General features: G+C 36.8%; 1 protein-coding gene across 5 annotated transcripts in view; it reads left to right on the plus strand.

The window, feature by feature from the left end:
- Positions 1 to 15,000, plus strand: part of runx1 (RUNX family transcription factor 1) — a 71,212-nt gene that overhangs the window by 34,678 nt on the left and 21,534 nt on the right. For 3 of the 5 annotated variants that reach the window (XM_056263269.1, XM_056263267.1, XM_056263268.1), the window contains exons 3-4: positions 8,043 to 8,299; positions 10,291 to 10,447. In XM_056263269.1, coding sequence (XP_056119244.1) covers positions 8,043 to 8,299; positions 10,291 to 10,447 — 414 coding nt within the window. Of the gene's footprint in view, positions 1 to 5,118; positions 5,592 to 8,042; positions 8,300 to 10,290; positions 10,448 to 15,000 lie in introns of those variants that run through there. The other 2 variants (XM_056263272.1, XM_056263270.1) reach the window with 2 other exon arrangements.

A 15,000-nucleotide genomic window follows, 5' to 3' on the forward strand; every position in this document is an offset into this window, starting at 1 on the left:
GGCAGCATTGATTGTCGGGCCCCAGGAAGCCATTATTGATCCTGTGTGGCCCCGGGGTGGCCCGTCTCTGGGGGCCCGTAGGGGACAGACTGCCTGCGGGCACAGGGCAAAACGACATCTAAATCTGTGCCGTTTCCCGTTAGTGTGTGTGTGTGTGTGTGAGGAGTTTGTGAGAATTCAAAAGGCAAGACTGTATTTTCTGCGAGTTCGCTATAGACGACGGTGGTTTGAAGCCGTTGTTCATCTGTGTGGTATCAGTGGTGACACGACCTGTCACACACACCTCAGTCGTGATGTTACGACCCTCACGACTCACTGTGGCTTACCAACCTTTTCCTGCAACACACCCAGACAGCCGAAGTCCTCGAAGCCTCTGAAGCACAGCTGTGGTCTGTATCGAGTGTGTGTGAGTTTCAAGACTCTGATGCCAGCTTTCATTCATTTGGAGACCAAAATAGACATAGCAAACACTACAGACCCGCCATCTTGATAGGCAGCGTCCTAACTGTGGATCACTGACCTAGCAAAGGTCACGGGTCCAAAACTGGTCAGATGCAGTGCAAGTCACTTTGGATTAAAGCATCTGCCAAATGCACTTTACTTTTACATTTATGCAGTTTACAGGCGCTTTTATCAAAGTGACTCGCATTGCATTATCAGTTCCACACTGTAAAAAAAATATGCTGTAAAAAAACGGTAAACTACTGGCAGCTGTGGTTGCCAGCATGATACCGTAAAAATATGGTGTGTTACTGTTTTTAAAAGTAACAGTTAAATACCGTTTTGTCAGCTACAGTATATGCTGTTAAATTAGTTATATACTGTAGCTGACAAAACGGTATTTAGCTGTTAATTTTAAAAACTGTAAAAAAACGGTAAACTACTGGCAGCTGTGGTTGCCAGCATCATACCATAAAAATATGGTGTGTTACTGTTTTTAAAATTAACAGCTAAATACCGTTTTGTCAGCTACAGTATATGCTGTTAAATTAGTTATATACTGTAGCTGACAAAACGGTATTTAGCTGTTAATTTTAAAAACTGTAAAAAATGGTAAATTACTGGCAGCTGTGGTTGCCAGCATGATACCGTAAAAATATGGTGTGTTACTGTTTTTAAAATTAACAGCTAAATACCGTTTTGTCAGCTACAGTATATGCTGTTAAATTAGTTATATACTGTAGCTGACAAAACGGTATTTAGCTGTTAATTCTAAAAACTGTAAAAAACGGTAAATTACTGGCAGCTGTGGTTGCCAGCATGATACCGTAAAAATAAGGTGTGTTACTTTTTTTAAAATTAACAGCTAAATACCGTTTTGTCAGCTAAAATTATATGCTGTTAAATTAGTTATATACTGTAGCTGACAAAACGGTATTTAGCTGTTAATTTATAAAACTGTAAAAAACGGTAAACTACTGTCAGCTGTGGTTGCCAGCATCATACCGTAAAAATATGTTGTGTTACTGTTTTTAAAAATTTACCGCTAAATACCGTTTTGTCAGCTACATTATATGCTGTTAAATTAGTTATATACTGTAGCTGACAAAACGGTATTTAGCTGTTAATTTTTAAAAACAGTAACACACCATATTTTTACGGTATGATGCTGGCAACCACAGCTGCCAGTAGTTTACCGTTTTTTTACAGGATTATTTTTAACAGTGACAACTTTATAAATGACTGATTTGAAACTAATAATCATAAGGTGCATAGCACAAATATTAGATAAAATAGTCAACGTTTAATTAGGTTATTTTCTGAAAGAAGTCTTTCCTGCGCACCAAGGCTGCATTTATTTGATCAATCAATACAGTAAAAACAGGCATATTATTTCAGTGTAAAATAAGTGTTTTCTATGTGAATGTATTTTGAAATGTAATTTATATCCTGTGATCAAAGCTGAATTTTCAGCATCATTACTCCAGTCTTCAGTGTCACATGATCCTTCAGAAATCACTCTAATATGCTCATTTCTATTTGAAATAGAATCTTTTATAACATTATAAATGTCTTTACTCTCACTTTTGGTCAATGGAATGCTTCCTTGCTGAATGCACGTATTAATTTCTTTAACTCTGGTGTAAATTCTAATGTCACAGAAGCTTTTCTAGTTCTGTAGGAAACTTACTTGTGAAACCAAAACTGAATCTAAACTTCAAAACTGAAAGTCAAAGTGGGTGTTTTGCCTTCGTTTTTAAGTTCATTTGTAAGAAATTAAAGCTAGTTCACCGGCTCTCTCATGCGTGATTTCAGCGTGTTCATCAGGAGTAAAATAAAGATGTCAGGGGGGAATCAGTGGCTAAATGAAGTGAGCAGGACCGGAGCGCCCCGGGGCAGAGAGACGGGCCTGTCTCCTGAGGACATGCTTTCTGATGGGATATATTAGTCATGACTGCATGTCAACTTTTAATCTGTATTTGGTGTAATACGGTGGGAGACGGGAGAGTATAAAGCCAGCGAGGGGAAGGAGGGAATCCATATTTCTCACTTTCTTGTGAATCCTGGATTGAATCAGAACCGGTCCAAATGAATTCAGGCCCGTTCAAAGCGTCGGGACCGATCTCATGGGCCATGTACTTCATGAGGAGGGGCCGAAACGCCAACGCACTCTTTGGTAAAGCCTCAACTCTTCTAGTTTCTCTCTCACTTTCATTCTTCATGAATCACAAATGTTTTTTCTGCTCGTCGTCTTCAGTTTCTCTGGTTTTGATCTTTCCCTCGCTGTAGAATGTGAAAGAGGAACTGTTGAAATAGGGAACAACAACTTCATGTTCCTTCATTACGTGTGTGTGTGTGTGTGTCCTTAAAATCAGGACTTTGTTTTTCAGAGGAATATTTCAAATTCTCTCATTTGCTTAACCTATGTTATTTCCAAGTAACGTTATGCTTAGAGTGTGATATGAGATCTGACATGATGTGATGTTTGCTTCCTTAAAACATTTTGCTGCAAGTCGCCTTATGGCCAAATTATAATAATTGTATTAATTTCAAACCCATTTATAGTATTATATTGTATTCAGCGAGCGCTTCCTCCGTGGCGCGGCCGAACATGATCAGATATTTGTAACCCTGCAACGCTTGTCAATATATTTTATAGCCGACTACAAGCGCTATTGATTGCTCAACTTTCCGAGATCAGATTTCTCTAAATCAGTAAAACACAAGACGCGTCCGAGACCTGCGGTGCCTTTGTGCTAGAAAATCATTTATGATTGGCGTGCATGTTATATTATTTCCCCTGAAACTGATCTTTGCTTTCAGATTCAGCTGTTTTTATATGCTTTATTTGTCCAAATTATTATTCATACAATATAACATTCAGTTTTAAACTATATCATGCAAATTTTAATTAGGGATCGTGTCTTTTCATTGTATTTTTTTTCAGGCACTTTTAATGTTTAATATTAATATTTATTAGTATTATTATAGATTATACTTTATTTGAAGGTGACGTAGTTACGTTGTACTTACTCAATACATGTACTTACTATAGAGTTACGGTTAAGGTTTGTTTCAGGGTTAATTACTTGTAATTATGTATAATTTTCTGTTATAAATGCAGTAACATGTACGTCACCTTAAAATAACGTGTTACCTAATTATAATATATAGCCTAAAAAATGATTCATTTTAATATTTATAATAGATATTATTTTATTCTCAATATAAACACAGTTACAAACATGATTATGTATAGTTTGAAAAGATTAACTAAAAAGGACAATGAATGTAATATATTATGTGTATATATATTCCTGTCCCTGTCCTAGACTCAGATATGAAGTCTTTATTCTCAGATTAACTCAAATGATTTATATATGTTCATAATCAGATAAACGTCAGGGTAAAAATCAAACGCCGGACTGAAGTTCTGATGTAAGAATGAACAGGACAGTCCGTATTTTCACAGTGACTGACATCAGGATTTGCATTTTGTTTTATATTTAATGTTCGGTACAAACAACAAGGAAGATGAGACGTGAATAACACGGATCTCATAAAGCAGATCTTTACAGTTTTACAAATGAATCATGACCAGAAGAGAACCAGAACGTTTAGTTCTTGGTGTTATTGTTCTGAATCACTCCTGATTAATAAAACTCAATCTTGTGGGACTTTTACAGTCCTGAACCTCAAAAGCACAGTTTAATAATCAATGATGATTTGTTCTGGATTTGGCCTTAAAACAGTTATTATAATTTTATATAATAACGTCCAGTTATTGTTATATTACCATGCAAAAACAAAAACGTGTGTGAGCCCCTGATTTCAGTATTTACAGTATTCAGAATTCAAATTCTATTAGTTTTACCGAAAGAAGACAAAACATTTCTGTGTTGCTTCTTGTCGTTTCCACTTCATGCATTATAAGTCCTAACACACTCTCTATAAGTCCTAACACACACTCTATAAGTCCTAACACACTCCACACACTCTCGCAGATCATGATGCAGATCGCCTGCTGCCCCCTGTTGGCTGTAACACACATCAGATTAGATCAGCAGTTTTCATCTGCTATCTTTGTCCTAGAAATAATACTAAACAGTAGTTAAGGACGTTTGACTATTGTGAATTTTTCTTACTCTTGGACATTTTAAATTTTAACTTTTTTTTACTGAATTTATTCGTCATCTAATTTATTTGAAGTTGCTATAATGAGAATCTGCTTGTTCTGCTGATATCATGTTCCTTCTGATAAAATAGAAAACAAAATCTGCTGGAACAAAACAAGCTTAATGTTTTCTCCCACTGTATTGACATGCGTAATAATCGGTGTCTCTTTTATTTGATCTAAAAAGTGTTTATATGATTTCTTAATAGAATAGAATAGAATTAAACAAGCTGTGTTTGTTGTAATTTACCCTGCTGTATTTCATTTTCACCTGATATTCAGTTCCGTTTGATAAGTAACTTAAATCCAAAGCAACTGTGAATCAGCGAGAGCGCGCGTCGAAGCACGCGCGAGGAATTCCATTGACTGCTCAGATCCATTTTTTCCCCCTCGGTTCGGACGGTCTTCTGATTGGCCGAGCCCATCGAGGTCTGTCATCACTGTCCAATGAGAGCGTTCGAGGAGGAGGCGTATGCAAATGAGCTGCCCTGGCTGGCGTTCCTGCGCTGCCCAGTGCCAGTAAAAGCGCGGATTCATTCACTCACAACGCATCATCATTCCCACCGCGAGCTGGATTCAGGAAGAATACTTTCTCTCAACAGTATTACACTCGTATACAAGCGAGTGAATGCACTTTTTTAGATAGTTTTAAGACCGCGAATGCGTCGGCGTCAGGTGCGCAACTTCACGCGCACTTTCCAAAGGATACGCGCGTGCCAAATCATCCTCTCTGATGTCTCCTGCTGAAAGAGGAACAACTTCTACATGAACTGATCAGAGTTCAGTTTTAGACTGGTCCGCAGGTTTTCTCACCTCACCAAAAGGATAGTAAGCTTGAGCTCGTGCCCTTGAGTCGCGCGCGTCAGAATCAGCTGCTCGTCTGGGATCCTGATCCCGATCCCGATCCCGATCCCGATCCTGACTGAGACGGTGTTCAAAAGATACCAAATGGTTTTTCTTTGGGACGCCAAATACGGTAAGAGCGTTTGTGAGCTCTGGACACATGCGTAACGGCGGTTTCACGAGTCTATTTTTACGCGTCATGTTTCATAATATCTGAATGTCCAAAGCTGTTAATAATCACTGAAACCTTTAACCTTAACCTAAAGCATGATGTTAATGTGACATTCCCCTAGGCAAAATACTACAGATTCTCTGTCTCTCGCCTTCACACAAAAACTGCACAGTTACTGTCAAAGAAAGAAAGCAGTGTAAAATAATTAAAATCATGCAAAATAGCAATAGTACAAAAGTGTTAACAAACAAAATAGTTCGATATGAACAATCAGCAACATGAGCAAAAATGAATAAGTATATGAATATAACTAAATATGAGCAAGAAAGAGATGAAAAATAAGACTAAATATGAATATGATAGGCAGATATGTTATTCAGAAATGCACAATTTATATACAAAAAAAAATACTTTTTCGTAACTGAAGTACCATGATTTTAAATTCCTCATGTTTTAAATTCCTCAATTAAAAGCCATTTTGATATTTTTTGTTCTTGTATGTGTTAACTGTCCCAGAGATTGTAAAAATATTATTAATATTTCCCCCCCAAAGATTGCCTGCTGAGTCAGAGTCAGTGCGGTGTATCCAGAATATAGGAAAACATTATGTTGTCATATGAGAAGAAAACCATAAAACAGATTGTGTGTCAATTATCATTACTTTTTTTTTTTTAAATTTATATTGCATTTCAACCTTTTTATGAACATTGATGTTTTATTCAGGTCCAATGGAACCATTAGAGAATTCATGAATAATATGTAAAATACTTTGGTAACACTTTATTTTAGTGTCCTTGTAACACATGTAATGTGTAGTTTAGTAATTACTGAATTGTGCATAACTACATGCAACTAATCCCAACTAAGTTCATGTAGTTATTTATTATTATTATGTATAATTACACTGTTACAGTGTAACCAATATTGTTTTTTTTACTGATTTGAACAATGGTTAGATTATTAGACCATGGTTGTTATGTTTTTCCATTAAACCAGAATGTGTAGACAATGTATGAGATGTAAAGATTATATTTTTAAGAGCTTGGCAAATGAGTTTTTAGAACAAAAGCAGAATACCTTTTAAAAAAATCTAGTTTTCATCCCACATCCGTCTTTTGGGATTCTCCTGAGAAGAGGAATCTCGTCTCGTTCTTTAAGTCTCATAATGTCTGGCCTATATGGCGTCCGGCATCTCTCTCTCTCTCTCTCTTCTACACCTTCTCCCACTCGCCCCAAACACCCGTCACAGACTCCAGGTTTGTGTTTGTATTGGAGAGCGCAGTGGTTCTCCGTCACGTGTTCAGCACTCATGTGGCATTGATTGTGGTCGGCCCGAACGACCGCAGGCCTGACGGGTTTAAAGCTTTCATGCGCCTCTGAGGCACAGAAGTCAACCAGGGATACGGCACCTGAATTGCTCGGAAAAAGTTTTTTTTTTAAATTTTTTTATGTATGGGCATGACCAAAACTGTGCATTTCTATAGCCATTGCATAAAATGATATATTATTCAGTTGAATAACAAAAGTGAAAATTACGTAATTGCGGTAAAGTCAGTTCACGCTTCTCATGGCTTATATCTCGTCACTTCATGTTTTTTTGTCTGAACTCAAAATCACTGTAATTCACGGCTGCAAGAGTCGTATTGCTTATTCTGCCTATAATAATACAGTGCAGAGCAATGCATTAACTTGCATATGTAGGTCCTGTCGTCAGTGGCATCGAATGTTGCTCACTTTAGATCTCATTTGATATAAATACATTAACAAATACATTTTTGAGTTATGTTTTTGCAACTGTGAGATATTGCAAACTATATTTCGTCTTATTGTTGCCATGCATTATAGTAAGTAATGTTTTGTTCTCCCAACTCAAAGTAAAGTCACTGTAATAGAAGGCCGCAAACGTCTTTTATTCAAGATACCAGTGTTTAAATAAATAATTTTACTAAAAACAATTATTCTGCTTAGTAATGCAGTGCCAAGCAATGCATCAATTCACATGTGTGTATATGAAGGTCCTGGGGCATAAAATGTTACTCATTCAGTCTCACTTTAGATCTCATTTTATAAAAATACATTTTTGAAACATTTGATTTTTTTTTTTTTTTACCAGTGATATATTACAAACTTCATTTTTACTTACAGTTACCATGCATTATAGTAATTTTACTATGGTTAAGTAGTGTTTTTTTTTTGGCCCAACTCAAAGTAAAGTCACTGTAATCGAAGGCCGCAAATGTGTTTTATATAAGATGCCGATGTTTGATAGCTAATTTTACTAGAAATAATAATTCTGCCCAAGTGCAGAGCAATGCAACAAAGAAGCATCTCATTTACTGTTATTGCAAAAGTGCAATATTGTAAACGTTTTAAATGTTCTCATTAAAGGCCTAATGCACACGTGTGTTTCAGAACCTGCGCCTGGGCGACGCTTCACGCCTCCCTCGACGACCCTGAGCTCGGGGAAGATGAACGAGGGTTTGCCTCTGGGCGCTCAGGAGAGCAGTGGCGCCGCCCTGGTGGGGAAACTGCGCATGGCTGACCGGAGCATGGTGGAGGTGCTCTCAGACCACCCAGGAGAACTGGTGCGCACCGACAGCCCAAACTTCCTCTGCTCCGTCCTGCCAACACACTGGCGCTGCAACAAGACCCTGCCCATCGCTTTCAAGGTACTCCACCACAGACATCTAATGGGTTACTGAAACTGGGCAACATGAAGAAGAAGAATGCATGTGTTTCCTTAAGAGTGTTTCTATTTGTTCTAACTGTAAACCAATTTAGTCATGTTGATTCAACCATTAAACATACAGGTGAAACTCGATAAATTTGAATATCGTGCAAAAGTTCATTTATTTCAGTAATTCAACTTAAAAGGTGAAACTACTATATTATATAGACAGAGTGAGATATTTCAAGCCTTTTTTTGTTATAATTTTGATGATTATGGCTTACAGCTTATGAAAACCTTTTCACAATATTCTAATTTTGAATTTGGGGTTTTCATAAGCTGTAAACCATAATCATCAAAATGATAACAAATAAAGGCTTGAAATATCTCACTTTGCATGTAATGAGTCTATATAATATATTAGTTTCACCTTTTAAGTTGAATTACTGAAATAAATGAACTTTTGCACTATATTCAAATTTTTCGAGTTTCACCTGTATGAGATACATTTTTAAAGTTGCCAATTGTAGCAGTAGTAATCTCAAATACTGTATTTTCCAGACTATAAGTCGCATTAGTCAAAAAATACGTCATGAAGAGGAAAAAAATATACATATAAGTCGCACTTGGACTATAAGTCGCATTTATTTAGAAATTTATTTCAAGACCAAGAACAGACATTTAATCTGGAAAGGCAGCTACACAACAGCACACAGAACAACAGGCGGAATAGGTGTCCGGTGTGTTAACGCAACACATTAAGTTATTCAGCTACACATAAAGAACATGTACTGTACCTGGGAGGCTGAATAGGCTAAATTAACACAAGCCAGTGAGTCCAACAAGCAAGTTTCCTCTTGGTTCATCTCAGTCTGAATTAATTTTGATATATAAGTCGCACCTGAGTATAAGTCGCAGGACCAGCCAAACTATGAAAAAAAGTGTGACTCATAGTCCGGAAAATACGGTACATTTGCACAACCGCAACTTTAAATTAAACTCGCAGTAATGACATATTAGGTCTACTTGACTATCAGACAGACTTGTGCTAAGTGCTGATATGGACATTTTAAAATCTTACAATCTCACGTTGGTTTTTTTTAATGCACATCCTAATTAAGCTAATGATTTGGAGGGAAACGTCAGTAATTGTTGCTAATCTCTTGTTGTCACGGGTGACCGCAACATCTTTCATCATCATCTTCCGCATTTGGCAAATGACGAACCACCCGGTCTTGCCAAAAGCAGAGCGTAGTCCTGCGAGGCATGTGTGCTCTCTGAAACAAAGAGATGAAGAATGAGCTGACATTTACAGTTAATATGCAAATAACCGGCTCATTTAGTTTAGATATGGAGATATTGCACAAGTGGATGTGACGCAGGACAGTATAGAGGATTTGAATGTAGTTTGGGTTTCAGTATCTGCCCAATGTTTTTGTCACTGAATATGTTTATTAATACGATCTATTGGTAAGTATAATAATAACGAAATTACAGGAAATATATACATATACATGTTAATAATGTTCAGTTGCATATACAGTACACACTAGTGTTTGGGGTCAATACGATTTTTTTATTTAAACAAATTAATACTCAGCAGAGATGCATCAAATTTATCACAAGTGACAGTAAAAACTTTTAAAATGTTACATTTGAGAACATGCTGTTCTTTAAAACTTTGTTCATCAAAGAATCCTGAAGAAAATGGATCTCAGTTTCCGCAAAAAGTTTCCATTTTCAACATTGATGATAATAATAACTAAGCATTATTTATTCATTACATTTTAAAACGTATTCAAATAGAGAAATCGATTTTATTATTTTTAATCATTTTATTAATAGTTGTCGCTTTTTTTTAGTTCTCGACTTCTTCATTATCCATGACTTTTCAATGCAACGTAGTGTGATAATTGTCGTACGTTGTATTTTTGGATTGTTTGTAAAATAGAGTTTTGATGTAACATATCTTGCTCATTCATTGATTGACAGGTGGTTGCCCTCGGCGACATCCCTGACGGCACACTGGTCACTGTGATGGCCGGCAACGATGAGAATTATTCTGCCGAGCTTCGAAACGCCACGGCCGCCATCAAGAACCAAGTGGCCCGTTTCAACGACCTGCGTTTCGTCGGCCGCAGCGGACGAGGTTAGAAGTGACGATGCACATGCATAAAACTCACTCAATATGTTTGAGCGAAGGAAACACGGTGGATGAGACTCACCGCTGAGCCGTGACGGAGATATTTTAATGCAGTGTCTGCGGTGCACAGAAGTCTGTGTGTGTGTACATGCTTGGTTAATTGCGTATATGTTCCTATTTGTGTTGATACAGCGCTCACACATCAACACAGACCATTACCAGTCGCTTCCTGTGGCAGTCAAATACTGCAGGTCTTATCTATTTAAAACACGAGCCTCTATATACACTAGCTAGCTGTCCAGCGCTTTGACGTTTGAAGCACTTCTCTGTGTGCAGTAATGACATTTTTGTGGCCTGTATTTTAGATATTCAAAATTCAAAACGCATCTCTTGGGACAACTTCTGATGGTATGCATGACGTGTGAATTGAGATGACAGAGTAGTTAGTCAACAGAATGACTAGCTTCTGGGAAAGGAGTAAGGGGTCCCACAGGGCTCTATTCAAGGCCCGATGTGATTTCGTTGATATAGCCCTCCATGCCTGCCTTTAACACACATGCCTGGACCTGCGATACACATACGAATGCATACACACTCCTTTGTCCTGCCCTCTTTTGTCTGCATCATCATTTGAACGCAGCATAATAGGGGCAATGTTTGCAACAGGTGTGTTTGCGTGCTTTGAGAGCAGAATGCAAAATGAAATGTTTGTGTACAGAGAGAAGCGTAAATGTTTAGTCGAGATTGTTAAACAAAAAAATATTTTATTGCATGAAAGTCTTGCATTTCAGTGCATCTCAGACATGCACATCCTCGCAGACTGTTGTTTATCCAAGCGACGCTTGTGTTTTGTGTGTGTGTTTGTGAGAGCAGCTGCACTCTTCTGCGATGGAAGCGATTAGTGCCGGAAAAGAGTGCGGGTCGAAAAAAAAAACAGCAAGAGCGTGTTAAGTAAGGGAGAAATGTAAACTATGCATATCTACGCACTCTTGCTACTCTGTATTATGCAGATGTGTAGATAAGACAGCAAAGACTGCATCTGTGTGTGTGTGTGTGTGTGTGTGGCTTTTTATGTCCATCAAGCGTTTCGTCCTCGCTGTTGATTCACTCGATGTCTTCAGGTACATTTATTCAGAGTCTTGCTGTGTCAGTTGGACTTGTCAGTGCACACACACGGCGTACAGTAACATAGACACAGATAAACAAATTATAAACAAATTCTCACACACACACACACACACACACACACACACACACACACACACACACACACACACACACACACACAGTTTGTATGGGGACCGTCCCCCTGAGAAACACTGTGCACTTCCTCCCTGCTTGGACACTGAGTCTCTCAGACAGAACGACTCCCGTCCAGACGCTAAACCACTGAACCACAGTGTGTGTGTGTGTGTGTGTGTGTGTGTGTGTGTGTGTGTGTGTGTGTGTGTGTGTGTGTGTGTTAGACAGGAACAGATTAGTTGTTTTGCATTTATATTTCTTGAGAATTCATATACAAAAACGTACTGTGGCAGTGTCAGATACTAATATATGACCATATAAATATAGCAGGGAATTCATTTACATGCCTCCAAATGGTACTTTACAAAATATCATGGTATTATCATAGTAAAAGACTGCTCAAATATGATATCAGATACTATGGTACTTTATTTATTTGATGAGGCCTTCACTATTTTTAATGACCATTATGATTGAGCAGAGTTTTGGTGTTTCTGTTATTCTTTTTATCTCTTTTATATGGAAGCTTGTTTCCGCCACAGAATGAAAAATATAAAAGGTAATTGCGACTTTTTTATCTCACAATTCTGACTTTTTTTCTCGCAATTCTGGCTTTATTTCTCAAAATTGCGCGATATAAAGTCAGAATTGCGTGATATAAAATCGCAATTGCGTGTTATAAAGTCAGAATTGCGAGATATAAAGTCAGAATTGATTGATATAAAGGCGGAATTGCGTGTTGTAAAGTCAGAATTGTGAGATATAAACTATTCTGAGGGGGAAAAAGTTAGTCTTTTTTCCCCCTTAGAATTGGCCTGATAACTCGCAATTGCGAGTTTATATTTTACAATTCTGAGAAAAGATGTCAGAATTTCGAGATATAAACTCGCAATTGTGTGTCATAAAGTCAGAATTGTGAGATAAAAAGTCGCAATTCTGTCTTTTTTTCTCGCAATTGCGACTTTATTTCTCATAATTGCGACTTTATTTCTCATAATTGCGACTTTATATCTCGCAATTGCGACTTTATTTCTCAGAATTGCAACTTTATATCTCGCAATTGCGACTTTATTTCTCAAAATTGCGACTTTATATCTCGCAATTGCGACTTTATTTCTCATAATTGCGACTTTATATCTCGCAATTGCGACTTTATTTCTCAGAATTGCGACTTTATATCTCGCAATTGCGACTTTATTTCTCATAATTGCGACTTTATATCTCGCAATTGCGACTTTATTTCTCAGAATTGCGACTTTTTATCTCGCAATTGCGACTTTATTTCTCAAAATTGCGACTTTATATCGCAATTGTGAGATAAAAAGTCGCAAATTTTTTTTTTTTTTTTTTTTTATTCAGTGTAGGGCTGCAACTAACGATTATTTTGATAATCGATTAATCGGACGATTATTTTTTCGATTAATCGGATAAAAATTCAATTAGATTTTTTGTTTATTATGGCTAAATAAAACCCGGTTACACTTTATTTTAAGGTGTGCTTGTTACAGTGTAATTATATATTTAAGTACAGAGTAATATTAAGTAACTACATGTACTTACTTTAGGAATAGGGTAGGATTAGGTTGAGGGTTAGTTGCATGTAATTATGCATAATTTACTGTTATTACTACAGTAAGTACATGTAACATATGTAACAAGGACACCGTAAAATAAAGTGTTACCTAAAACCCTAAATTAGGATATTTATGTGTAAAAGTGTACTTTAAAAAGTGCCAAAGCCACACATTGAGTTTTACAAATATCAATATTTGCATTGTTTTTAATGATAATTGCTGATGGCAAGTTGACAACCATGATTAATGTAAAAAAAAAAAAAAATTATATCCAACATATTGTTTTAACACAATTTTTGTTAAAACAAATTTACAGACATGTTGTTCAGATGTAAAGATATAAACTAAAAACATCTCATACATAATTCATTTAATTTTTATTTAAAATTAATTGAATTATAAGGATAATTTGTAAAAAATAAATATAGAAAGACTGAAAACAAGCGTGTGAACAGAGCCGCAGTAGATCGCGTTTGAAAAACAATTAAAACTTAATAGTAGACAAATGCTATATAAAGAGAACGTAATGGAGGTACGCAGCAAGCTAACAGGCTTGATTAAAAAGACAGGAAAAATGATGCATTAGTGCACAAACATTCGCTGAAAACCACTGAGTACAGTGACTAAAAAACAATAATTTACTGCTGCTGTTATTAACTGCCTTTATATTTAGTGCTTCGCTTTGTAAAGACCGTTTTAATTTAATATTTCTGCGGTAGCACTATTTTAATCCATCACTTATGTTGCGAGCGAACTGATTGCGCAACCTGATGCTCGAGACGCAAAATACAGACATCCCAAAATCCCGGAAGTTCTGGAAGTCACCCGCATATTGATAGCGGCTCCCTGATGCTCGCAAATTAGTTCAAACTCCCTGGATTTGAGCACGCAAGCAAGAGCGCGCATGCGAGACAGAAGAGACTGTGCTCCAAACCGTGTAGCGCGAGCGCGCGGCAGAGCAACGGAGGGAGAGAGACCTTGCGTGTGTGCCTCATGAAGCGCGTGTAAGACAGAGAGCATCCTGATTGGCCTGTTTCAACCAATCACCAGTAAACGCTCCCCGTGACGTAAGCAGACCAACTAATCGATAATGACATTCGTTGACAACGATTTTCATAATCGATTATTATCGATTTTATCGATTAGTTGTTGCAGCCCTAATTCAGTGGCGGAAACAAGCTTCCATACTTTTATCTCTAATATTATATATATATTATTTTTTTCTATCATTATATTTGACTGTATTATATTCTATTTTTACTTGTAACTGAGCAACACTTTTTAAAGTGCTAAATATTTTTTTATATGGCACTAATATTAATGTACTGTGTTTTTTTACATGGTACTCTAAGAAATACCACTGACCAAAAAATACTTGTTTTATAAGTGAGATATTACTGTGGTGCCATGTTCAAAAAATAATCAGGGTAATACCATGATACTAGTATTAATGATTTATTCATTCACTTGCAAAAAAAAGTTACACAATACTACCACGTTTTTTGTTTTGTTTTTTTGGACAGATCATGGTATTCTTGGAAGTACCTTGCAGTGCCATGGTACATGAATTTTAGTATCATTCTGTATATTTCACAGATCTACGGTATTACCATCATTGTACCGCAAAGTAGTTTTTAAAAGGTTTACTAGGATGGTTCTTCAAAGAATACCATGCAATAATAGTAATCATGGTACTGGGTCCAACAAAAAACAACAACATTTTAACATACAATTTATTGGTAT

The sequence above is a fragment of the Rhinichthys klamathensis genome, unplaced genomic scaffold, assembly GCF_029890125.1.
Source record: "Rhinichthys klamathensis goyatoka isolate OS25496 unplaced genomic scaffold, OSU_Roscu_1.1 h1tg000205l_1, whole genome shotgun sequence".
NCBI classification, from domain to species: domain Eukaryota; kingdom Metazoa; phylum Chordata; class Actinopteri; order Cypriniformes; family Leuciscidae; genus Rhinichthys; species Rhinichthys klamathensis.